A 27642-nucleotide genomic window follows, 5' to 3' on the forward strand; every position below is an offset into this window, starting at 1 on the left:
AGATTTTATTTATTTATTTGTCAGAGAGAGAGAGAGAGAGAGAGAGCGAGCACAGGCAGACAGAGTGGCAGGCAGAGGGAGAAGCAGGCTCCCCACAGAACAAGGAGCCCGATGTGGGACTCGATCCCAGGACGCTGGGATCATGACCTGAGCCGAAGGCAGCTGCTTAACCAACTGAGCCACCCAGGCGTCCCAATGCTGTTAATATTTTTAACAGAAGGAATTATATGGTTAGATAAAAGAACTATATCTGTACACAATTGTATAATAGAATAACTTGAAACTCAAAATATATATCTTTTAATGTGGAATTTTAACATGTTTTTCTATAGTTCTAGACCTTAATGTATTCTCAAATGCTAGGTTTTTATATACTCGCAGATTTTTAAAGTTTTATTTTTGTATATACACATTTTAATTTTGAAGAGTACTTGTTTTAAATATGTAATAAATGCACATGGTTAAAAAGTTCAAGTATTAGAGGTTATACAGTTGCTCACTTCTGTTCTTCAGAGGCAACCATGGTTAATCAGTTTATTTTGAATCTTTCAGAGATCTTTCCTATATATTCAAAGGTACTATTTTATAAGCACTAATTTCCTAAAATGAATATTTTAGACTTTTTTCATCAAAGATTCATTTATGCCATTCCACTTGAGATAGTAACTATAAAAGTAATAATCTTAATGAATTCTAAAACAAACATAAAACTTATAATTCTGACCTTGGAATATTGATTTAAATGTAAGCCTGTCAGGCCTTTATTGACTTAAATAATTATTATATTTTGTTTGGAATGTTTAAATAACCAGTTGAGTATTCATCCCTGTAATGAACCTCCCCACCCTTTAAAAAAAGCTAAATCATATTAATGACAATAAATTATTGAATAGAAGATATCCTTAGCATATCAAAACTGATTTCATAGATCTTATTGCTATAGTTTGAGGCAAAAGTAAAAAAAATGGAATTGACTTAAGGAAAAATATAAAGTATATAAATATTAGTACAGGTAATAAGCAGATACTGAAAAAATTCTGATTGTGTTATGCAGTTGTCTGAAGTTGAACTAAAGAATGTAATTTATAGTAGTTGACTTGTTATGAAGTATGTATTAAAAGCTTTTCTCAGTTGTATATAGTTGTAATTGTGTTTATTATCAGTTTATCAGTCTTATGACTAAGAAGTCTTTGGATGTGAATTGCATTCTAAGCTACTTTTCTTTTAGAAAGAAGCTTAAAGTAGGTGAATATTATCCTTAATATTGTTTCTGTATTTTGTATTTTCTCCATAGAATCTGAATTTTGACATTATATAGGGAGTTTCAAAATTTCTAAATCAAAGTGAAGTGGTTTGTTATATTTCAGAGGTACATGCATTGTTAACCTCTTCATTAGATATGTTAATAGAGGAAAATAGGATAGATGAAACCAGCTTCATGTTTTTATTTATGTAGATTTTACAAAGATATAAATAGGAGACCTCAAGATCTAGTTTAGCAACTTTTAAGTATCATTACAAAATTTTTAACAGAAGTCCTAGTTAGTATTTGTCCAGTGTATGCATGAGAACTTTTACTAATGTAGTAATTATTCTCAGGGGAACTCTTTCCTTCTTTTAACATATTTGCTTGTTGCTGTTACTTAACTTGAAAGGAAGTTTTAGGTTGTAAAAAAAAAAAAAAAAGCACAGGCTATTTCTGGAAGTTTTTTATTTTCTTGCTAGGTGATAGCTTTTAGCCTAGTTGCATAAGATGTTATACATCTTAACATTTTTGTTGATTTCTTTGCCTGTACCTTTCCTGGAATATGGCAAAGTAACTAGACAGGGGGAGAGCTGGAGGGCTGACCGTGGGTACACATGTTCCCTTCAGTAGACCCTTTAGCTTATTGGAAAAGTAGCTTTGACTGGCATTTGGCTATCTTTATGAGGTTGTTCAAAGGACTGGTAACATGGTGGCACCAAAAGAAGATGAGCCCATTTGTACTACAGCAGAGGTAGACACGGAAGGTTTTACTGAATGCTCAGGGATGCCTTGCTTTTGTTTCAGAAGATAATAGTTAAGACCTGTTTAAGGGTACAGTAAAATTCCTATACCCCATCCCCTACTACATTTTAGAATAATTGGGCAAAAGTAAAAATGCTGATTCTGAGAACCAGGTTAGTTTGTATTTGGGGGAAAATTAACATTATTTTTATATTTTCAAAACTTTTTGGAAAATTTAAAAATTTTCAAAAAGTATTCTTTTTTGCAAGAATGCAATAATAGATTCCAGTAGATAAGATCTACTTTAATTCTTTAAATTTTCTCATTGATATTTTATACCTTAATTGTTCTAACACCATGATAATACTAAATTATTGAGAGAACTGAACGTATTTTGTTTTATGTTATCTTTAGCAAAAAATTTTACGTGAGATTTTTGGCCAATATTAACATCAATTTTCTTTTTTTTAAATCAGTTTTCTAAATGACAAGATTTCCATTAGTAAATAGCTCTAGAGGTAGAATATTATACCCTGCACTGTATTCTCAAGGGACATGTTTAGATTTCTTTATGCCGAAGAGCCACAGCTCTGAGAGAACTATCTAATTTTAATTCTGCTAATGACAAAAGTAAACTTTTAGTCCCTCTACTGGTTGCCTTTGTCGTAGCAGAGCTTAATATTATTTTTGGGGGGAGAATTTATAACTAAGAGGCTGTTTATAACTTTATGATCAAGGTGAATTTTTAGGATATTCTAATATGGACAGTCATACCCAAATTGAGTGACTTCATAAACATACTTGCTTGGAATAAAAATGTAAAGTAGTTATTCTTAAATATAAAGATTTGGGAATCATTAAACTGTTGATTTGGCACCAAATGGCTAATGACATTATATTGCAATGATTAAATCACAACTTTCAGACCTTTGAAATGTTAAATAATTTCTTATAAAACATGAAAAAAAACCCCAATCTTGTGATACAGGTAGACAACCAGAAATGTGTTTTAACTTGTTGGGTAAAACTGTTGTGAGAGAAAGATGCCAATTATTTTTTGTGCTTCTGCCAAGAGTAAGTGTACTACCAAAGGCAGGGGAGGACTAGTGTAAAACTGAATCTAAGAAGACTTTGCTGAAGCAACATCATCTGATCATTTTCTGCAGTTGATTCAGAAACTTATGCTTAAATTGATTAATTCTAACACTTATATATAGAGGTAGGGATAATTTATTCCTGAAGAAATAAAGAAAGTCCTTTTGTATATATATTCATTAAGTCATTATTCTGATTTTTATCGTGACTAATCCTGTTGCTTTTCTTTGTGTGGTTCTTGACTAAACTCATTTCAGAGAGGAAGAGACCTTAAGCATGGTAGGGTTAAATAACAGGTGAAATAAGGGTGGTCATATTTTTCTTTACTTTTCTCTACTTTTGATCTCTATCTGAATTTTTCAAAATTTAAAGCCATTAAAGAACTGAATGTTGTTTTATCTTGCTTTTATATATGCTTTTTAAAAGTAGGCTGAAATTATTAAGTTTTCAAAAGTAGATGTTTATATTGTGTTCTGTTTCAGTGTGTTTTTTTGGAGGGGAGGTGTATTGATTTATATATAGAAAAATTGGGTAAGAAATCACAGAACAGGAAACTAAGGAAAGGAATAATTCTTCTGTAGTTAATTTTGCTGCAGATAGAATATATTAAATAAAAGCAAAACTGATTGTAACACCATTCACTGCTGGGTAAATATGCCACAGTCCAGGTTGGTATAGAATTGTATTCAAGGGAATTCATTGGTCACCAACAGGACTTTCAGATGATCGTATTTAGAGTTGAATTAAGGTTTTGGCTGTGCCAATTACCAGCTGGGTGACTTTGGATTATGTTATTTAATCTCAGTGAATATTTTACCTCACCAAGTTTTTAGGGTTAAATGAGATAATACAACTGTTTTATTGTTATCAAGTACCTGATTATTCTAGTAATTTCAGGCCTAACCTCTGTGGAAAGTATTATGTGGATGACTCCAGTAAAGTTTCAGCTAAAAGCTTACTGTCAAGAAAATAACTTTTATTTTGATGTTTGAATTTAGCTTAAATTTTAATACCTCAAAGACTTGGCTAAATTTTAATTCATTTTAACTTGATTTTTTAGATATTACGGTCCTTAAGAAAGTGTGTATTAGTTTTTGGACGGATATCATCATCCATAAAGTTCTTTTTTTTTTTCCTCCTAATTTAATTTAATTTATTTATTTCACAGAGAGAAGAGAGTGCATCTGCACACAGGCAGGGGAAGTGGCAGGAAGAGAGAGGGAGAAGTAGACTCCCCGCTGAGCAGGGTGCTCAAAGCTGGGCTCCATCCTGGGGCCCTGGGATCATGACTGGAGCCGAAGGCAGACGCTTAACCTTATACTAAGCCAGCCAGGCGCCCGCATCCATAAAGTTCTTAATACGTCATAGATCATTGTTCTTTAGTTATAGATATGACTAACTTTCTGGCCTCTGGAGAATAATTCTCAATGTACTTACATAGGAATAAGAATTGATGGATGTTATACTTTTATTCAGAAAATATGGAAGAAAATTTTGAGTTAGGTTAAAATGTAGAGGTGATACAGAAACACTGTTGCAAGTATTTGGTCCATGTTGTGGTGGCTTTAAGAGATTTACTGATTTGTTTTTGAAAGGCAGCAAGTCATACAAACTAGTTTTAGCTTAAGGGTGGAAGCAAGATACAATAATACTGAAGGTAGGAGGACATCTTGATCTTTTTTATCTCCCTTTGCCTATTTTTTTTTTTAAGATTTTTTTATTTATTTGTCAGAGAGAGAGTGAGAGAGAGCGAGCACAGGCAGACAGAATGGCAGACAGAGGCAGAGGGAGAAGCAGGCTCCCCGCCGAGCAAGGAGCCCGATGTGGGACTCGATCCCAGGACGCCGGGATCATGACCTGAGCCGAAGGCAGCTGCTTAACCAACTGAGCCACCCAGGCGTCCCTCCCTTTGCCTATTTTTGATCTACAGTCATATTTGTAGAGATCAGAAGAGAGTTTTTGTTAAATGTACACTTATCATTTGTGAGATTTGAGATTATGTATCGTACACCTAACACAATGCCTGATATATGATCGCCACTCAGTAAATACTCGAATGACCAACATGAATAAATGGATAGTGGACGACAAGACAGATATAGAAGGCATCCTAGCAAATTCATAAGTTAGAGAAGGTATTTATGTTGAGGTAAAGTAACATATCTATATATTTTTTCGAAGCTTGTTGTAGTTTGAGTAATTCTAAATGGTTCTGTGAACTTGAGTAGGTTTGTATTAAACTACGGTTGGTGAATCGGTGATTTAAGTGCTCAGTGTGCAAATATTTTATGCTCAGTGCTGAGGAAGAAATATAACATGATCCTTGCCTTCAGTTGATTCAAACACATGAAACCGTAGCAAATAATACAAGATACTGTATTTTTAAAGAACGGTGGTAAAAAACATAGCAGTTGAACCATCTTAACCGCTTTTGAGAGTATTCAGTAGTGTTGAGTATATTCACATTGTTGTGCAAGGTGTTATATATTAAAAATAATTTGAGAAGGAGAGGAGATAAATGCTGTAGGGAGTAATATTCAAAATGTACTCCATGTGGGGCACACACTTGCGTGGCTCATGTGGGTTGAGCCTCTGCCTTTGGCTCAGGTCATGGTCTCAGGGTCCTGGGATTGGGCCCCTCATGGGGCTCTCTGCTTGGCAGGGAGCCTGCTTCCCCTCTCTCTCTGCCTGCCTGCCTCTGTGCCTACTTGTGATCTCTCTCTGTCAAATAAATAAATGAAATCTTTACCAAAAAAAATGTACTCCATGAAACCACGTCAAATCCAACTTTATTTGAAGAAATATTTTATTGTATCTGTATTTTTACTGAGTCTGAAAATTGTCACTATTAGAATTTGATGAGGAAGAACTAATTAAGGGCAGGCTAATCAGGGAAGGCTTCATGGAAAGGGACTTAAATTGGGCCTTCAATGCTTAGGAGTTGGATGGGTTGTGGGCAGAGAAAAGGAAAGACATTCTATTTGAGGGAGCCAGTCGAAGCTCAGAGGTGAGAATGAACATTGCCTATCTTTAGGTCCATGAGAAGGTATGTGCTGTGTTATGCTAGTGATTGAGAGTTGTATAAATGTAAGGGAAGTTTATTGAACCATAGAGTATTACATGCATATAACCCTTCCATATCCTTGCTATTCTAAAAATGGTCTGTGGATATTAGCATCTCCTAGGCTGCAATTGTGTTAGAAATGTGGAACCTTAGTGTTCATTCCACATCTACTGAATCAGAACCTTTATTTTATCAAGATTTCCAAGTGATCTGTGTGCGCATTAAAATTTGTCATATGCTGTTCTACATTGTATCCAGCAAAACTTCATTCTTTTCTTTCTTGAACAGTGTTAGTAGAAAAGAGCTTTTGATACCTTGGATTTCAAACACAGGGTTGACCCTCTTGAACTTCTTTCCTTTGGTCATACTTTTGTCTTAAATGTGCTTAAATGGGGTATTGTTTTGCTCCTTGTTTGTCTTAAATGTGCTTGTTTATCCTTGAACTCCATGGGGGGAGGGGTGCCGTTGCTTAATTCTTCATATCGTAAATGAGAGCCATTTGTATGTAAGAGATAAGCTTATGTTTATTTGATTCCCCCACAAAATGAATCCCCTAGAATTGACCATAGTACTCAAGAGTAATGTGGCCATAGATTTGAATGGGAGTTACTGAAGCTATTTCATCCTGCGTGTAGAGCGGTTAAGAGTTTTGTGCCACTGTCTTCGATTGCCTCTGCTATCGTTTTTGTGCCTTCTCTTGCTGAGCAGTTTAAGTAACCATCCTTTTTAATTTTTCAAGTTGGCCTCTCATTACTTTTTCCTAAGCTTAGAAGAGCCATACTGTTCCCATGGAACTGATTTTAGAGCTCTTCCATCCATATATCCAGTCACTTGGTTAGACACTTTGATTACAAGCATAAATTATATTTCCTTGTAATGTTCACCTACTATTTTTGGCCTTTCTAAAAAGTTTCTCATAAAAATACTATTTTAATTTTTAATATCTCAGTTTGTCAAATTATTAGAATTGAATGTAGGGTCCCTATTAACAAATTAAGTACTTTTAGTTACATAAATGTAAATGCTCACTGTAAAAATTAAAACAATACAAAAGTGTATTAACAAGTGTGAAAATACTATCTTTTCTCTACCTAATCCCATTCCTTTAAGTTTAACTTCTATTATATGTATGTTTCTCTTGGAATATTTTTTTAATGTACAAAAGTATATACTATGCGTAAAACTTGACAAGAGAGATAAATTTATACAGTGTTCTAAGAATTGGTTTTTTACTCAGAAAAATTGAGCTGATGTCCAGAACCTTAATATGATTGATGTGTTTTTTGACTTTAGGGACGAAACCCTTTTTTCTTGGAGCCAGCAATAATTATTACAATTACTGATGGGAGCAAGCTGACTACTACCAGTGGAGTCCAGGATGAGGTAAGTTATATTCCTATCAGCATAGATTATGCAGTTGCAGGTGAAAAATGGTTATTTGTGTATATTGTTGGATATTGAACACCTTCAATAAATTGGATTATTTGATGCAGTTGAGAGTCCCCTATCCCCCAGGACCTACCTGCTTCTCTGTTTGTAGCACTGATCGCCAGATTTTCTCGAATAGGATTCCCTTTTGTGAAAAACTTTTGAGCCTACCTCCAGTTTCCAGTTGTATGTGTATTTTTGAGTTTATGTGAGGGTGATAGTGTCAGTTCATATAGTACATTATTTAGTGAAAAGGAAATTTATTTTCAGGTTGAAAAAATGGGCACAGTGCTCTTAATAATTCCCATATTTCAGTGGATTGTCAGTCTGCTGTGGAGACGACTGGACTAGACTAGAGCAAAGCCAAGAGAAGGTTAACAGGAAAAGTGAAGGTTTTTAGACATTTTTATGTAAGTCTTTATAGTAAATAATATCTAGCTAACCTCACCTATTCTTTGCTAGCATGCCGTTGCAGAGTTGGTTGCGTGTGGTGTGATAGGGTAAATATAGTAGATTTCTTTTAACTTTAAGCTCTTTTTATTGTAATATTTGAACTGCTCTTGAGCCTTATACAGCTGACTCTTGAACTCCATGGGGGTAGGGGTGCTGTTGCAGTTGAAACTTTGTGTATAGCTTTTGACTCTCTCCAGACATAGCTACTCAATAGCTTGCTGTTGATGGGAAGCTTTACCAATAACATAAACAGTCAGTTAATACGTATTTGTATGTTACATGCATTATATAAACAGGAAAGTAAGCTAGAGAAAAGCTGTTGGGAAAATCATAAGGAAAGGAAAAATAACAATTTATAGTACTATATTCTATTTATCGAAAATAATTTTCATGTAAGTGGACCTGTGCAGTTCAAACTCAGGGTGTTGAAGGATCAACTGTATTTGTTTTTCAAAATGTGTTTATATAGATAGGAGGTGGTTTAGACTACCCTTTTTACTGTTTGCATTTGCTTTAGAATCTTAATTCTTATATTTACAAAGGGTTTGATTAAGTAGGAGAAGTATAGTTTCTAAGTTCGTGATTTTCAGAAAGACTTTCATTTGTATGATGTTGTGGAAAGTCACTTGGACGTGGAGTCAGGACATGTGGGTTCTGGTCTTTGTTCACCTCCTTTCCAGCAGTGATCTTTGTACCAGTTACCTAACTTCTCCAAATTTCTTTCCTTATCCTTGAGATAAAATGGTAATTCTGGCTTTTCCTCATAGGGTTGTTGGAAGACTGAAATGAAGTAATGTGTGTCAAAGTGCTTGCTAGGCTGTAAAGAAATGAGCATAGTATTGTTCTATCATGAAGCAATGGAACCAGTAGAGTTGTCATCACCTGATCTTGATTTGTTGGAAGAGAACCAGAATTGTTTTTATTTGATCAATTGTTATTAAAGGGAATTTAGAGTTTGGTTCATGGAGATAGAACTGAAAAATTTAGGTAGATTAAAATTCATAATTAATTTATAGTCTATATGTAATTAGTAGCATTGTAATGCTACATAGCTGAACCTGAGGGATTTCTGGACTTTCTTGAATTAGGTTGGCGTGTATAGCCAGTTATGTCTTGCCGCTATTAGAAACAGATAGACATTAATTATATATATGAACAAGCAGTAGAAATGTTGCTTCAGTTTAAATTTGAAACTTTGAAGTTGATTTTTCCCACTTTACCTTCCTTTTTAAAAAATTTGACAGGAAAATTGGGGTATTGATAAAGTATTAATAGAACACATATTAATTACTTTAACCTTTTTTTATATAAATGAAGTCTTTGATTTTTTTTTTATCCTTAATGATTCTGATTTGTAGTTATGATGACTGAAAAAGTATTCTATTTTTTGTTATAAAGTATTCCTACTTGTGAGATTATTCACGGTGCTCTGTCTTACTGCCTTTATAGAAATTCCCTTTGGGGTACAATATATTTTGCTCCCATATATCTGGATCTGTTTTGTTTGTAATATTGGCTTGTAGGAACTCCTTTAACTTTTTAACATATTTTGAAATATAAATGGATATTGAAATTGTTAACCTTTCTTCCTAGTTTTTTGGGAGGGATATTGGAGAAGTGGGACTATGTGCTTAGAGTAATCTATAACTACCTTGCAAGTAAGATTGGGATTTTCTTGGGGAAAGCATCTTTACCTTTTAGTTCTCTTTTGTCTTCCGTGATAGTTAGCCTAGTACTGAGAACAGAGCTTATAATAAGAAGTCTTGATTATAGATACTATTGTATTGAGTTTGGTAGTCATCAAGATGAAAATTGATTACTGTTACTTATCTGTGGTAGAAGATTGATTTGTTTTAAGGTAAAGCTTTGATATGGTAATGTAGTTGGAAGGTCTGTGAGTTGTTTTGTTTTTTAAGGTTAAGAATGTCTTTAATCCTTTGAATATTTGGTTCTTAATGTCCCAACCAGACTTCTCTTGTGGGGTAGAGAATGCACCCCAGATGTACATATAGTTGGAAGCTTACTTTTTGCTAAAATACTGGGAAATGTTGGACTGTTCTAGCCCAAATAATTATATGATTCATTTTAAGGAGTCTTTCAAATCATAACAAATGTAAAGATGCTTTTTGTTTTGCTCTTGTATGTATGTGCACATGCATGCTACATATGATCTATGTTGTCATAATTTCTAGGGAATAACAGAATTTTGCATTTTGTTTCTTTCTCTTCAGATCTCTTAACCCTGCCTTTGGCAAAACTTTATTCTTTTTTAGATTTATTGAATGAGTGAATGTATCAGTAATTTCCACATTAGGTTTGTATGTATATAATTTTTCATTGGCCCTGGCTGCTATTGATGTGACCTATTACTAATATTTATGGATTTGTGCATCCTACCTGAATGATAACCTTTGCTAAAGAGTTACACTCTTTCACATGGGGTATTGTATCTGATCTGTTATTGCTGTTTTTTAGGAATATGTGTTTCTGCTGCTTTAAAATCATCCTTATGTCGCATAAGGCAACATAGAACTCATGTAGTCTTACTTTTTATTTTTACAAATGAGGATATTGAGACCCAGGGAGGAAAGTGATTTGCTCAAGGTTATAGCATTTTTTATTGCCAAAATCTGGATTAGAATGATGTAAAATCCAAAAGACATCCAGCACCTCCAGACCTGTGGTTTTTTTTCCTGTTGTATCTCATGCCTCTATGTTAGATTCTGTTTTTTTTTTGTTGTCTTAAGTTTATCCTCTGTTTACCTGATTCCCTGTTTATCTGCTTCAGCTTTCTATACAATTGTGATTTAGGTGTTCCGTTCTTCTTCATTCAGTGTTCATTGAATGACTATTGTGACCAGGGCATTCATCTCTAGTCAGTGAGGGTAACAAAGATGAATAGAGTAGATTTCTTGTTCTTAAGTTCACAATCTTTTTTTTTTTTTTTAAGATTTTATTTATTTATTTGACAGACAGAGATCACAGTAGGCAGAGAGGCAGGCAGAAAGAGAAGAAGGGAAGCAGGCTCCCTGCTGAGCAGAGAGCCCGATGTAGGGCTCGATCCCAGGACCCTGGGATCATGACCTGAGCCGAAGGCAGAGGCTTTAACCCACTGAGCCACCCAGGCGCCCCTTAAGTTCACAATCTTTATGGGGAGATTGCCTATTAAATGGTTTTATAAATGATAAAATAGAGATATATACTAAGTGTATGGGAGCACTGAAGAGGGAGGGGCTATTACCTGTTCTGTGTATGTGTGAGATCCTGTGTAATGTGAATTTTTATGGTCATTTTAATTTTGATTACATTCAAGAACTCGTGGATGATTTAGTATTGGGATGTGGCTCTTAGCCTGTATCTGTGAAATTTATAAAGAAGCCTGGTGTAAAATTGTTTTGAACCTAGAAAATAGTTCATGGAAAAACTTTGCCATATTGTCTCTTGACCTGGCTAAGTCTCCTCAGGACAGAATGACCCAGTTTCTTATAACTTATTTGTCAAAATAAGATGGGGATACCATTTCCTCCCTGACAGCTCATCACTTAGCAGTGTGTTAGGAGGTAGGACAGTAATAGCTTTGTATTGTAGGCAAAAATCGTAAGCTGTATATCATCTTTTTACCTATTTCATGACTTTAATTATCTTTTTTGGCTTCATTTAATGAAAGTCAAGGCAACTGTCTGAGGTGTCATGAGTTTGTTTCTAGTGTTGTATTTTTGGACAACTCTCTAGGACTTTTGGAAACTGCTGTGTTGGAAGAGTATGTGTGTATTTTTTGCCTCTTTTTTTTTTTCTTTTTAAATGTAGCTATTTGATAACACCGATTGTTTGCAATATTTTCATGTTTGAGGAGTGAGTTAGATGGGACTTTGAATTCTGATACACTAGAAAATTATATTGCTTACCCTCATAGTAGTAGTCATTGATGTTGATAAGCACGCTGTGGCCAATTACTCACGGTACCATTCGTCATGTTATTGTACTGATGTATCAGATGTTTTGATAGAATCACAAAATTGTAATTAGAGTTACTGAAAAAAAATTTTCTGGTTTTAATTCTCTGCAAAGTTCCTTTCTAGCGCTGTTTTGCAATGGAAAACTATCTTAATGTGATTCCAGGAACACATAGCTAACTATATTACTCAATAAAGTAGCCAGAAGATATCCTGCCAGTACCTTCTTGGCTATGAATGACATTCCAGGATAGTGTAGCAGTTATTTTTCTCTTCCTTGAAAGTGCTAATAGTAGTATTATCTTTCAAATATTGAGATTTCTATATGCTGAAGAATGTTTCTGTGTCTATCAATGCTATGATTGCCCTGGAGGCTAACATTTTAGAGAAGATATTTTCAATAAAAAATAAAATGTTGGCTTTTGACATTAAAAGTTTTGCCTTCCTATGAACTTTCCCAGCCTTTTAAGACAAATGAGGACAACTACGTTTATAAGTCTTGGCAAATGTTCAGAAAGGGCATGTGTTTGTAGAAACAAAATGTCAGAGTAATCTCAGCTATGTGTTCAAGTGGCTACAGATTAGGGTCTTCTGTTTAATTTGTGAGCTCTTAAAGTTGATGTAGAAGTCCCATCAGTCTTTGAGATGTGGATTGGTATTAGTGATTTTTCTGGATCATTCTTTGCAATGTAAATGGTTTTACCTTTTATAAGGATAATTTGTAGGACCTATAATTATAGTTTATATTTAATATTTGTGATCTGTATGATCCAGTACCTGAATTAATTCAGAACCTCATCTCTCCCTCCAGAAAATGATTTTGTTTTAGTAAAGTCACCAAAAATATGTGTATGACACTCAAGACTTTTAAATACATGTTTAAAATAGTTGTTTTTTTCCCCAGTACACTTAGAATTTTAGAGCAACTTTTTCTCTTTTTTAAAAAGACCTCTGAGAAATCTTAAGGCATGTCATGGTAGTATGATAGAATGTATCAAACAGATATATAGGTGTAAATGCATTTTTGAGTTGTCATGTTTATCCCTTAGCACTGGTGCCTTTTCATATTGATATTACTAGGGGTTCAGTAACAATAGCTCCTGTCTTACTAATTTGTGGTTAAAATGTTCTAATATGTACGTACAGCATTACTGTATATGTCAGTTTCTGTCCGTTCAACTTTCCAGAACACTTAGTAAGAATTTGTTGATTGCATTTTCTATTTTATACCCATTCTAATGGGCCCTGTTCTCAACACCTGGATTTATTATTCCTGGTGTGCTATAGAAACGTATACATCTACAATTATTAGTATATTGAAAATATATAAATTATAATAAAGAAGATGATAAATGTTTCAAATTTAATAACTGTAGTGAATTTCAGCAACACATTTGCAATACTCTTATTGAATATATCTTTTTTCAAGGTCATGTGGAAAGAAAAACTCAAGGATTGCCTCTAGCCAAGCACTGCAATAGAATAATTTTTTAAAAATGCTAGGTGACCACTCTTTAGTGAAGCTGTATGGCTACAATAACTAATCTTTTATCTAGAATTCTGTGGTAAGAGATTGAAGCAGTTTTTATTCAGAGGCTGAAGGAATTTCACCCTTCCTTTATTATCCTGTCAGAACCAATAAGTAATCAGAGACACTATACATGTAAGGAAAATTTTATTTAGAGTTGTTCTTTTATCTTCTTATTGTAGCTCTTCCATATATAGACTACTGTGATGTTTAGAACATTAGTTTTCAAATGGTTGCATCAAAATCATCTTGGGTGTTTTATAAAATATATATGGCCCAGTTCTAATTCTGGAATTCAGTTCTAATTCCGAAATTCAGTTGATCTGGACAGGGACCTAGGAATCTGTATTTTTGAAAATGTCCCAGTTGATTCTGATACACGGATTTGAATACAATGTAACTGTCAATCTGTGTATTTTTAAACAATAAAATATGCATTTGAAAATGAACAACTGTAGCAAAACAACCATTTTGACTTTCAGTGCTAGCAAAATATTTTATATAAGATAAAACAATCTTTGGAATTGTTAAACTTGGGAATGGGTTTCCAAGGAACATGGAGTAAGTCTTCTGTGAATATTGTGTTTTTGATTTGGTTTAGGATTGAGATTATTGGATAGCCCTGAAATACTAACTTCTATGCCAACTGCAGTTAGTCTGTATTTATTGCTTTTATGGAGGATTCTTTGGCCCTGAGTATGAGATGAGGTAGAGGAGAGGGTAAGAAAAGGGGAGTAATTAATTCAAATATTTGTCATGTGCTTGCTGTCCCTGGCTTAAGGAGTTTTTATCCAAAGGATGGCATAGTATTCTGTTATCCTTATTGTGCCTTTTTTTTTTTTTTTTTAAAGAGAGAGAGAGGGATTGAGAGAGTGGGTGGAGGGGAGGGTAGAGGGAGAGAGAGAATCTAAGCAGGCTCCATGCACAGCATGGAGCCCGAGATGTGGGGCTGAATCTCATAAGCCTGAGATCACGACCTGAGCTGAAATCAGAAGTCAAACATTTAACTGACTGAGCCACCCAGGCACCCCCTTATTGTGCTTAATTCCTGGTTTGGATGTCCATAACTAGTCTTACTTAAAAATTTTTTTTTATATATATTTACATATATACACACACTCATATACATATATACAACATACTTGACTCAGATTATGGCAATTTATAAAGAATTGGTGATAGTTATACTTAATTTTCGCTTTCTAGAGAGTTCCTGCTGAAATACCCTTCTATAATGAATTGTTTTGATTTTGAATTCTTAAATGATTTTGTTTTTTGTTTTTTTTTAAAGATTTTATTTATTTATTTAACAGAGAGAAATCACAAGTAGGCAGAGAGGCAGGCAGAGAGAGAGGAGGAAGCAGGCTCCCTGCTGAGCAGAAAGCCCGATGTGGGGCTCGAACCCAGGACCTGGGATCATGACCTGAGCCGAAGGCAGCGGCTTAACCCACTGAGCCACCGAGGCGCCCCATTGAATTCTTAATGTATATTTTAGATTAATTCATCAGTCTTTTTTTTTTGTGCGTGTGAGGCATAGTAACTTTGGTTGTGTACAAGAATAATGGCATGCCATACATTTATATTAGTACTACTATGTTCTAGGTGCCGGGGACACCAATGGTGAAATCAAGTAAGGCTCTTGTCCCTAGAAAATGTACTTGAAGACAGGCAAGTTTTAATAAGCATTTGTATACATGAGATAAATCTCATGCCAGAAATAAATAGAAGCTCTTGAGAGAGCGTAACCAGGGGAGATAAGTTTTGAGAGATGAATAAGAAATTGAGCCATGACATTTCAGAGAGAAGGGAATAGCGTACAAAAGTATGAAGTCATAAAAGCAGTGTATGGGAAGACTATAAATTATATGAGTGGAGTATAGAAAGCATAGGCAGGCGGAGTGAGTGCTTGAAATGTAGGTTGAAGCTGGAAGACAATCACCGTAAACAGAATGGACATCATTCTGTTAACGTTTGCAAAGGAGATACTGAAGGTGCTTGGTAATCAGGCAAGTCACATGATCAGATATGCATTAGTAAGCTTACTCTGCAACCAAGGGTGAAAGAAAACAGGTTGAAGGATGGTGAACTGGGAAGAATTCACAAACAACATGGAATAATCCGGGAAAAACACGGGATGTCTAAAACAGCCAGTGCTGGACAGAGATGCAGAAATGTGAGAGATGTGATAGGTATGCTAACTAATCAGGTCTTTAGAGATGGTAAGGTGGTGGTGGGGGGAAGGCAGTGTTTGGGGTTCTGAACCAGGGTCCAGGCTTGAGTTTCAGAGGGTTTTGTGAATTCCCTGAAAATTTAATCTAGATATTTTCCATTTGTGCAATTATGCACATTTATCTGGGGGATGGAGGTCTGTCGCTTTAATCATATTCTCAAACAAGTAAAAAAGAGAAGGACAGATTAGTATTATTTTGAAGATTCCAACCTGATATCTGTGTAGATGTTGGTAGTCTGAACTGAATTGGGGATATTGGATACGAATATAAAATAATTCTTTGATAAAGTATCATCTTTAGGGTACCAATGTTTTAAAGGAATTATGAGCCAAATTTTTAAAACAATAGCTCAAAGACTTTTTCTTGCCTTTTAGCATTATGTCCTAGGAAAAGTATTTTGTACTTAGAAATAAGCAGAATTTTATCTCTGGATATTGATAGTTAAAAGTGTTTATTTTGAAGCAGATTAAATAAATAAGCCTTAAGTCATCTTATTACTTATTTATCAGGTCTTTAAGCTTTTAAATTTAAAGCCATAGTGATGTGAACATTTAAAATTGTTCCTCTCAAGTAAGCATGAACATTGAAATTCAGAATGCTGGGACAAGAGCATTGTGTGTGGGGGGACACTTGGTGCTAGCAATAAGTCAGTTAAGGAGGATGCCAGCCCAGTTTCTTTTCTATTCATCTGTATATAATTTAAGAACAGTTGTAGATCAGCTTTAATTGCACTAGCAGTTTTCTGCCAGTTAAACTCAGTGAAAGGCAGCCCGTCAGATATACTTTATGTCTCTCTAGGTCAGATTATAGTTTGAGAGCATGGAAAGTGGGGTACTTGCACTCCTGGTGAGGTGCACTCATGTAAGCTGTAGGTGGCTAGTCTTTCACAGATACCTTCATTATACTTAGTTAGCTGTATTCCATAAATAGGTTTTTTAATATAAACTTCCATTCTCAGTTGTTCTCTTGATGTAATAAAATAGATTTAAAAATTTTTAGATTTGTGTAATAGGAATAAACTTTGTGCAGTGACTGGAACTATGATCTTTACATCAAGGCAAGGCTACATTTTGTTCTAAACAAGGCTGTTTTGGTTTATTTTTCCCCACGCTCTGTCTTTTCAGGTTGAATTACTGATTTTCCCCCCTTTGTTTTGTTTGTTGTGGTTTTGATGTTTTTTTTCCTTTCAGCTAAAGGAGCAGCCCAGTGGTTTTCAAGAAGTGCCAAAGTGCACTGACTGTCTCATGATGACTGGTGCCTCAGGGAGGGTCATGATTCCTGGATACAGGATCGACCTGATCCTGGATGTCACTTCAAGCAGTCAGATCGTGGGGAAAAGCCTTGTCTAATGGCTAGCCTTCCTCAAAAGTCTGATGCTAGTCATCTCGGAAGGCCTCAGAAAAAGCCTTAAAGGTGAGCAGAGTAGAGTGTAGTTCTCTCTGGGGGCTGTGACTATTTGTTGGAGAATATGATTCAACATAGAATGATAACCCTAACCTGACAAATCCGAGGTTCAGTTTGGTAAATTAGTTCATAAATTTGTTGATGATGATCAGACCCCAACTTTTGAGTTATTAGAAACTAATAACCTCTTAACCTTAAGATTTGTAAGGGGGGGAATTTGGTATTTCCTGGGCCCTTCAAACCTTAGACTAGGATCTGTTGTCTTAAAGGGAAACAACCTACTTTCATAGCCAAGGAACATTTTGGTTATAGAATTGCATTATAAGTACAGATGGGTTAAAAAAAAATTAACTAGTGAGGTATTCTCTTAGTTTATATATTTATCATGTATTGATTATTTATCAGGCAATTGGGCTTCAGGATTCTGAAGGACAAATTTGCATTTGATTTGCCAGTTACAGTAATTTTTTAAAAAACATAACCACCTGTGAAGCAGTTTATTTATGTAGCTCATATTTTATTACATTCAACTTAAAGAATATTAGGACTGTTTCATTATTTGAATAACATTTTAGCTCCATAAAAAGACTTTTTAGAGATGTTTTGAGAATTTTGTTTTGGAAAAAGCTTAATTCTAGGCTTTTTTCTCTGTGCTTTGAAGCATTTACAGAACTGTTCATATAATCTTGGTTGCCAAATTTTCAAATAAATTCTAAAATTTACTTGAAAACATCATAGGCTTTATTTATTTATTTGCCGTTATTGAGTCTCCTGTGTTAGAAAAAAAAATATAATATGGGCATGCACTATCCCCAATTTTTGTCCATTTTTATGTTTAGATATTATGTATATATAATTATGTACATGCACATACCTGTATATTAATATTAGAAAACATCTACAAAAGTAGAAATTTTTAAAAAATGAGATGAAAAACTTAAAAGTCTGTTAACTTTCTTCCCTCACATCATGATGTATACCAGGAGTATGCAGACTTAAAGGACCAGGTAGTAAATATTGTAGGCTTTTCAGCTCACCTGGTCAGATAAAAACTGCTCCGTTCCACTGCTGTAGGGCAGAAGCAGCCATGGACAATGTGTTAAATGAATGAGTGTGGCTGTTGTCAATAAAATTTTATTTATCAAAACAAGCCAGAGGCTGGATTTGGCTGCTGGGCCATAGTTTGCTGACCCCTGAAGTATACCCTATTTTGAGACCAGTACCCTAGACCTTGAATTGTATTAGACTGTTTTCAGGTCCTTTTCGCCATGAATTTTAGAGTGCAGTTGGTCTTCCTTAATGAAGTAAGCAGAAGAATTCTAGTGGTCAGTATGTATTCAGTTTAATTGAATAAATACTGAAAACCAGTCATGTTCAGACAGAAGTTGGACTTCGAAAGATTAATTTAGTTTGGGAAGTAGATGAGTGCAAAGGCATAAAAGTCATAGAAGAGAGTGGGGGAACTATATATACCTCAGTACTGATAGTTCGCAGTGTTTAGTAAAGAGGGAGGAAATAAGACTGGGCGGACGACCTGGACCCCTGTGTATGCCCTGCCAGGGGATGTAGGTGTCTTAGAGGTTGATGGAAATAACCATTGAAGAGATTTTAGTATGGGAGAAAGTGATCAGATTTGGATTTTAGAAAGATAGTAGTGACAGTGTGGAATATGCGAGGAGTTAGGTAATTTTGGCAACTTTTTTTTTTTTAACCTCGTAAAAGAGGATAAAATTGTTTGTGGGTCGTTTAACACCAGATAACAAAATAAAGAAACTTGGAATACTATTTAACAAGAAAAGGAAATGGACTACCAACATGCTATAACATGAATGAGTCTTCAAAACATCATGCTAGGTCAAAAGACCACATATTGTTTGGTTCCATTTTTATGCATCGTCCATAAAGTAGATTACTAGTTGCCTGGGGTCCATGGGGGACTGACTACAGATGGGCAGAGGGGATCTTTCTGAGGTTTGGAAATGTTCTAAAACTGAATGGTGGTGATTGTTGTGTAACTCTGTAAATTTACTAAAAATAATTAAATTGGGCACTTTTAAAATGGATGTATTTTTCAATATAGTTGTTGAAAAATTAGACCTCACCATTGAAATTTATAGGAGTAAAACTTTGCGAAAGAAATTATTTTCGTATCATTGACTGCTAAGTAATTTAGTTGCTTTTTTCTCTGAACAGATTTTGCTGTTAAACTACTAGAACCAAAAAACCTTTTTTTTTTTTTAAATTTAAAGGATATACACTGTAACTATGGAACTGTAAGAACTACCAACTAAATAAAGCAGATTGTTACCAAATTTTAGAGAATTCGCTTCGAGTTTAATAATTTTTTAATTTTCCATTCCTTATTCAGTATCATGAAGAGAGAACCATCTTAAATGTTGCTTGTATTGGATAATAATATTAAAAAACTAGAAATAGCTTAAGGGATATGTACTTGATTTTTTTTCAAGGAAATAATTGCTAAAAAAAGAACTTGAAGTATGATGATTCTAAAAATCAGTTGCTTTTCCATGATATTAACAGTCATTGAGAATGAATGAAAAGAATACAAAGCAATTGGAAAATGATTAATTACAGGAATTTATTGAGGGCTTACTATATGCTAGGCACTATTTCTTAGAAGCAGATTTTTTCTATTTCTTTTATTCTTGGCTGCCAAAATAATTTATGAGGTTGAAAGTAAGCATTAAAAAGATAAGTCATAAATAAGACTTAATTTTCTTACTTTTTGTTGCTTAATTTCACATCTCACTTAATTCCCAATTCTGTGAGAGTGAGGAAAATGAGTCCTGGGATAGCTGATTCTCAGTTGAGAGCATGGCTAAGACTAGCCTATTGGGTTTTTTTTTTTTTTTTTACTTCAAGCTTATTGCTTCTCACACTGTAATGTGGAATTTAAAAACAACAAAAAACCATACAGTGCTGCATAAGGATAGACATCTTTAGATCAATGAATAAATTGACAGTTCAGAAATTTATGGTCATTTGCTCTTCAACAAGAGAACCAAGAATTTAATGGGGAAAGAATAATGTTTTCAACAAGTGGTACTGGACAACTAAATATCCTTATGCAGGAGAGTGAAGTTGGACTCTTACCTGACACCATATACAAAAATGAAATAAAAATGGATGGGCAATGTAAACGTGAGAGCTGAAACTTTTGGAAGAAAACATACAGACTAAATCCTCATGGCTTTGGATTAGGAAGTAGTTTCTTAGATTTGACAGTAGCACATCCAAAGAAAAATTAGAAAAATTTGACTTCATCAAAATTAAAAACATTTGTTATTCAAGATATCATTTGTGATATCAAGAAAAGATTGTAACAGAATAGGAGAAAATATTTGTAAATCATATATCTCATAAGGGCCTACTATCCAGATTATAAAAAGAACTGTTAAAACACAAAAATAAAAAGATAGCCCAATTAAAATATATGCAGTGGATTTGAAGTATTTCTCTAAAGACATGCAAATGACTTGTAAGCACATGAAAAGATGTTTACCATCATGAGTCATTAGGGAAATGCAAATCAAAACCATAATGGGATACCACTTTATAACTATTGTAATGGTTATAATAAAAAAGATGGTTAATAACAAATGTTGGTGAGAATGCAGGGAAACTAGAACCCTCATACATTACCAGTGGTAATGTAAAGTGATGCAGCAACTATGGAGATAGTTTGGCAGTTCCTCAAGAAGTTGAACACAAGAGTTATCCAATGACACCCAAATTCTACTTCTTGGTATGTACCCAACAGTAATTATAATATATCCATATAAAATGTCTTTATCAGCATTATTTATAATAACTAAAAGTAGAAACTGGTGAATGGATGAAGAAAATGTGGTATATCACACACTGGAATGTTACTTAGCTTAAAAGGGAATGAAATTCTGACACTACAATACAGCCGAAGCTTGAAAAGCACGCTAAATGAAATAAGCCAGATACAAAAGGCCAGCAACTGCATGATTCCCTTCATAGGAAATCCTCAGAATAGGCAAATACATGGAAACAGAAAAATAAAGTGGTTGCTAGGGCTTGAGGGTAAGAGTTGATGCTAATGTGAATGGGGTTTCTCTTTTGGGTGATGGAAATGTTCTGAAATTAGCGGTGGTGGTTGTGTAATTCTGCCTCCCTAGTTCAGCCATTCCAAAGAAATGAAATGGAGAAACTCTTATCTTTACCCTCACATACCTTATTTCCCTCTCTTCTGACTTTCTTAAATTTCCTTATCCCTTTCTTGGCAAATTTAGAAATTATTTCTGATTCTCCTTGACTTCCCTACCTCTTTTTTTGTTCCTTAATCTGTTACAGTCTAGCTTCTGATTGTGCCATTCTTAATTAGGTCACTAATGACTTAATCATCAGATTCAGTCATTGGTTTTTAATTTTTCTCTTCTTTGAGCCTTTGCCAACATTATTGAACACTTTCTTAAAAGTGGCTTCTGGGCTTACACTCTCCTGGTTTTCATTTGGCTTTTGGTTTCATTTAATCCTTGATCTTTTTTGAACCTGCTTTAATCTTAGATTTTATTTTGCCTTTATATTTGCTGTGCTCCTTTTAGGCAATTTCATTTATTCCCACAGTTTCATCCATCAGTAAATAAAGATTTCTATCTGTAAACAGATTTCTAAAATTTGTTTTGTTAGCCATTATCTTTTACCTTTCTTTTAATTTTTGATACGGTAAGCATCAGTAGATAGACAAAACCCTTCTAAACAAAAGCTCTTTAGGGTCCTCAGTAATTGTTAGGCATGCAGATGATATTATTGTATAAACTGTTAGAACACTGCTTGGGGGGGCATGTATATATTTTATTGAGATATAATTGACATATAACATACTAGTTTGGGATGTACAACATAATGATTTGATATTTTGTATATATTATGAAATGATGCCTGCAATGAAGTCTAGTTAACATTGATTACTACACAGAAAACTTTTCTTCCTGTGATGAGAACTTTTTTTTTTTTTTAAGATTTTATTTATTTATTTGACAGAGATCACAAGTAGGCAGAGAGGCAGACAGAGAGGAGGAAGCAGGCTCCCCGCTGAGCAGAGAGCCCGATGTGGGGCTCGATGTGGGGCTCGATCCCAGGACCCTGGGACCACGACCTGAGCCGAAGGCAGAGGCTTTAACCCACTGAGCCACCCAGGCGCCCCTGTGATGAGAACTTTTAAGATCGTTTCTCTTAGCAACTTTCAAATATGCAATACGGTATTAACAGCAGTCACCATGCTGTCCATGACGTCCCCATGACTTCTTTGTTTTATCCTGGAACTTTGTACCTGTTGACTCCCTTCTCCCATTTTGCTTATTCCCACTGCCTTTATCTTTCTCACTGAGTTTTGATGCTACTTAGGCATTCTCCCTTTTGCCTTTATTTCCTACCTCAGGGTATCTATACTCCCCTCAGTAGGCATAAAAGGCCCTTTTCCCATTGTTTATTTGGTTTACATTGCAACTGAGTGCTTCATCAACAGCAGAGTGTCCCTGTTGTTCATTGAGTCCATCCACACTCTTACTTACTGGCACCTGTTGCATAATTCTGGGATGCTTCCTATCTCCTCCCACCTTGCTCTTCCTAGAACCTCAGTATTTGTTAAGACTACCTCCTGTAAAGCTTTTAGGCATTTAGTTATATTTTCTTCTCTGTATTTTTAGGGCTTAATTCTTATCACTCTTATCCCAGTTTATATTAATTCTTTTACTTGTTAACTTTTCTCACTTCCTCTAGATGTTGTGGTGGCCTCTGGCAGGCCCTTCAGTTTGGAAACTCCTACCCTTTAAGTTACTTCCTCAGCAATTTTTTCCCCCATCTGTGTCTCTATTCTGACTTCTGAATGTATCCGTTACTATTACCATCATTATCGTCATTCTTAATCATTTATCTTTCTGTCCTACTTCCATCTTTGTCTTTGTTATTCTTTCTTGGAGTTTTCCTTTACTGGATTGGTAAAGGGCTTGGCTTTTGCTAAGGTTTGTATATTGTTTTATAGAGGTGAAATTGACATAACATAAAAATTAATCATTTTAAAATGACCAATTTAGTGGCATTTAATAAATCTTTCCTTTTTAACAAAACTCATATCAGAAAGAAATCTAAAGATGCTGTAACAGACTGCGTTGGTTCTTTATCCTAGCAAATGCTAGGATAGGTAGCTTTCTTTCATACACTTTTTTTCAACCAGGTAATTTCAGTTTTGCTATTTTGGGATTTTAAACTGTTCTGGGAAATAATCAGGAAAATAACTGAGGATTATGATTGTTGAAGGATAAAACCTTAGGGAGAGAAAGGAAGTTGAAGGACTAAATCTTGAGTCTTAGAACTATTCTTATATTTACCGGGAAGGAGGAAATAAAAATGAATCTAAGGGCTTGATCCTAGTTGTGTGGGTTTGTTGTTTGTTCTGAGGAAGAGCTTCTGTTACATTTGAGAAAGGAGATTTAAGAAATACTCAGTTTCACCAAAAATGTTAACATTTTATTTGAAGCTTTTGTCCCATCTACATTATCTAAACAAATTGAGTAATTGGGACTAGAGTGGGGACTTGATGCTGGAGGTGCCGGCTTTCTATTTCTTAAATCACAAAGGCGTTTAGAATTAGTTTGATTTAGAATGTGTGCTTCCCTGCCTTTAGTGCACATATAGTGCCTCTTTGAATGCATATTTAATGCAGCAGAGCAAAACAAATTGACAAGCATCTAGTTGAACTTCCAAGGATTCTGAAAATCTTCTGGCAAGTTTATTTTTTAAGGTATTGGTTCTGCTGTTGTAATTGGACAAAAGTAATAGTGGCTTTAAAAGATGGAAAGGTTTTTCTCTTACATCAGAGACTGAATTGGTTAGTGGTCTGGAGGTAGGGTGGTTCTGCTCCGAACTGTTGCTTACTTGTGCCCCAGCTTCCTTCTACTTTGTCGCTTTGTCTGCCTTTATTTGAATGGTTGATACTGGTTTTACAATACACTCTACCTAGTTCAACACTATAACTGAATTTCAGCCTGTGGGAAAGAGTAAAGAATGTGGAAGGCAGGCAGCCACCTGGTACGAGCATGACCTAATATGGCAGCTCCAGTGGGAGTCCATCAACCAGAATTTGACCACACTTTCTGTGAGGCAGAGGGGGAAGTGTAAAGTCTGCTTGGGTGGCCGTGTGTCTAGATAAAATTTGGGGCTTTTGATTAGCGAGAAGAGAGATTAGATTTTAAGAAGCAGTGAGCAGTTTCTGAAATAAAATGTAAAAAAAAAAATAATTTTATTTTAAAAGCTTTGGAAACCGCTTTCTAATATGACTGACTACTTGTTCTAAGTTTATCTTGTTCATTTCTGCCCCAGACCTGGAACATACCAAGTTCTGTGTATTAAGAAATGGTATATGTATATGGAGATCATAACCTGGGTTTTCAAAGTGGGCTGTTGAGTTTGTCATTGTTTTGAGGCCTTTTCAATGGACAGTTAGGAAGTACATTTTTTTCCCCAAAAGAGAAAGTGTGTCCTGAATTCACACTAGTATTTCCGATTAAAATTTAAGGTAGGTATTTGTTAAAGAATATGATTATGTTATAAAGATCCAAGTTTGATTCCTAGCTTTGCAGCTAATTAGAGGTGTAACCTAATTCTTTCTTTTTTGAAGCCTTAGTTTCCTCAACTCTAAAATGGGGATAGTAATAGCTCTATCTCATGGTGGTTGTAATGACTAAGTGAGATAATAAAGGCTTAAGAGATTTTGTTGTTTTTATTATTCTCTATCACATTACAGAAAGGAGAAAATTCTAATTCTTGTGGGGATCAGAGAAGACCTGCTCATGAAGGAAACAATGATGCTTTCAGGAAAGATAGGATTTTAGTGGGATATACAAGTTTTTGTATCAGGATAACCAGAGACTAGCCAGGGAGTATGATCTCCATTGGATAAAACTGGAGCATAGGATTTTGTTTTGACCTTTAAAAAAAGAAAGAAAAGAAAAAAAGCCCTTTTCCTTCATAGCATTTAGCATAATGTCTATTGCATAGTAATCTGTGTACCTATCTGGTTTATGCACTGTAACCCCAGTGCCTGGCAGAGAATAGTCGCCCCTCCCTTTTTTTTTTTTAAACCATTCTGAATAAAGTCACTGTGTACATTGGCCAACAGGTCCTTTGTGGACATAAGTTTTCATTTCTCTTGGGCAGCATATGCATAGGAGCACAGTTGGTGGGTGATATGGTCAGTGTGTATCTAACTTCCTAAGAAACTGCCAAACTGTTCATTAGGGTGGCTCTACTAGTTTTGCATTCCCACCAGGTATATGTGAAAGTTCTAGTTGCTCTACATCCTTCCAACACTTGAGTGTTTTCAGTCTTTTAAATTTTAGACAACGTAGTGGGTGTGTGGTGGTATCTTTTGGTTTTAGTTTGCATTCCTAATGACTAATGGTGTTGAACATCTTCTCATGTATTTATATGCCATCTGTGTGTTTTCTTTGGTGAAGTGAGTGTTCTTATATGTTGCCCATTTTTTATTGGATTGTCTTGTTATTACTGGGTTTTACGAATCTTGTACATATTCTGGATACAAGTCCTTTATCGGATACATGTTTTTCAAATATTTTCTTTCAGGCTATGATTTGCCTTTTCCTTCTTTACAGTGTCCTTTGAAGAGCAAATGCTTTAAATTAAATTTTTTCTTTTATGGTTTGTGCTTTCTATATCCTATTTCAGAATTTTTTGCCTAGCCTAATGTTACTAAGATTTTTCTCCTATATTTTCTTCAAGGAGTTTTATATAGTGTGAGCTCTCTTAGGATCATGATTCGTTAGAATTTTTATGTCTCATGGGAGGAAAGTATTGAGATTCATTTTTTGAAACATCATTAATCTTATCAGTGCTATTGTTAAAAAGATAATCCTTCCCCCATTGCATTGCTGTGGCATCTTTGTTGAAAGTCAGTTGGTCACTTGTGTCTATTTCTGGGCTTTCTATTCTGTTTTGTTGATTTCTATGGCTGTCTTTTGCCAAGACAGCAATATCTAGTCCTATTAATTTAATATGTCTTGAAGTCAGTTAGTTTAAGTTTCCAACTTGTTCTTCTCCAATATTGTTTTGTCTCTCCTACGTCTTTTGAGTTTGTTTAGCCAGAACATTTTAGAATTAGCTTGATAATTTTTTGCAAGAGAGCCCACTGCAATTTTGTTTAAGTAAGCTCTCAGCCCACAAGGGGCTTGAATGTATGACCCCAAGATCAAGATTCGCATGCTCTCCTGACTGAGCTAGCCAAGGCGCTCCACCTACTGCAATTTTAATTGGAATTACATTGAATCTGTAAATTAATTTGGGAAAAGTCAACACCTCACATTATTAGTTATTCTAATCCCATGGAGATGGTAATCTCAGATTTTTTAAGTTTAACTTTTCTCAGTGGTGTTTCTAGTTTTTACTGTATGTTTTGCACATGTATTTTGATGCTATCATAATTTGGTCTTTTTACTTTCAATTTCTGATTTTTGCTTGCACATAGAAATAGAGTTAATTTCTGTATTTTGACCTCATAATCTCTGATTTTCTTAAATTCACTTATCCTGTAGTAGCTTTTTGTAGATTTTGGGGAATTTTTTGCATACAGGATCGTGTTTGTAAATGTAGAGTTTCACTTACACGTTTTCAGTATCTGTCTGCTTTTCCTTTTCTTGCCTTTTTTTTTTTTTAAAAAAAGGTTTTATTTATTTGACAGAGACCACTAGAGAGGGAACACAAGCAGGGGGAGAGGGAGAAGCCAGCTCCCTGCTGAGCAGGGAGCCCGATGTGGGGCTTGATCCCAGGACCCTGGGATCATGATCTGAGCCAAAGGCAGACCTTTAATGACTGAGCCACCTAGGCGCCCCTCCTTTTCTTGCCTTAATGTGCTTGGAAAAGTGGTGAGAATGGACATCTTTGCCTTGTTCCTAATCTTGGGGGATGGGATTGGGAGTGAAAACTTTAACCATGTAAGTGTGATGTTAACCGTAGGTTTTTTGTATACTCTTTTTATTGGATTGTGGAAATTCTCTTTTGTTCCCAGTTTGCTGAGACTTTTTTTTTTTTTTAAATCATGAATGGCTAGTGAAATGTCAGATGTTTTTAATGCATATGTTCAGATCATCATGACTTTTCTTTTTTAATCTTGTTGATATAGTGAATTACATTGATTTTTAATGTAGACCAATTGTGTGTGTGTGTATACACACACACGCATATATATATATATATATATATATATATAGTTGTGTGTGTATCCTTGTTACATATTCCGTAGATGAGGAAGCTGATACACAAAAGTTGTGATGTAAGAAAGCAAACAATAGGAACCCAGAAAGCTGTAGTTTGAATTATTTGCTATAAAGTCAAGCAGAAAAACAGATTTTAGTAAGGTGACTTTATATGGCACAGTGTAAACATTAGACGGGAATCCAGATAAGTAACAGGATGTGGCAAAGTGGGAGGAGATGGGT

The 27642-nt window shown here is 34.9% G+C and overlaps 1 protein-coding gene across 5 annotated transcripts in view; it reads left to right on the forward strand.

The window, feature by feature from the left end:
- Positions 1–27642, forward strand: part of INTS6 (integrator complex subunit 6) — a 93089-nt gene that overhangs the window by 14435 nt on the left and 51012 nt on the right. For 4 of the 5 annotated variants that reach the window (XM_047723330.1, XM_047723331.1, XM_047723333.1 and 1 more), the window contains one exon: positions 7440–7529. In XM_047723330.1, coding sequence (XP_047579286.1) covers positions 7440–7529 — 90 coding nt within the window. Of the gene's footprint in view, positions 1–7439; positions 7530–17024; positions 17153–27642 lie in introns of those variants that run through there. The other variant, XM_047723334.1, reaches the window with a different exon arrangement.

Source organism: Lutra lutra, chromosome 3, assembly GCF_902655055.1.
Source record: "Lutra lutra chromosome 3, mLutLut1.2, whole genome shotgun sequence".
NCBI classification, from domain to species: Eukaryota; Metazoa; Chordata; class Mammalia; order Carnivora; family Mustelidae; genus Lutra; species Lutra lutra.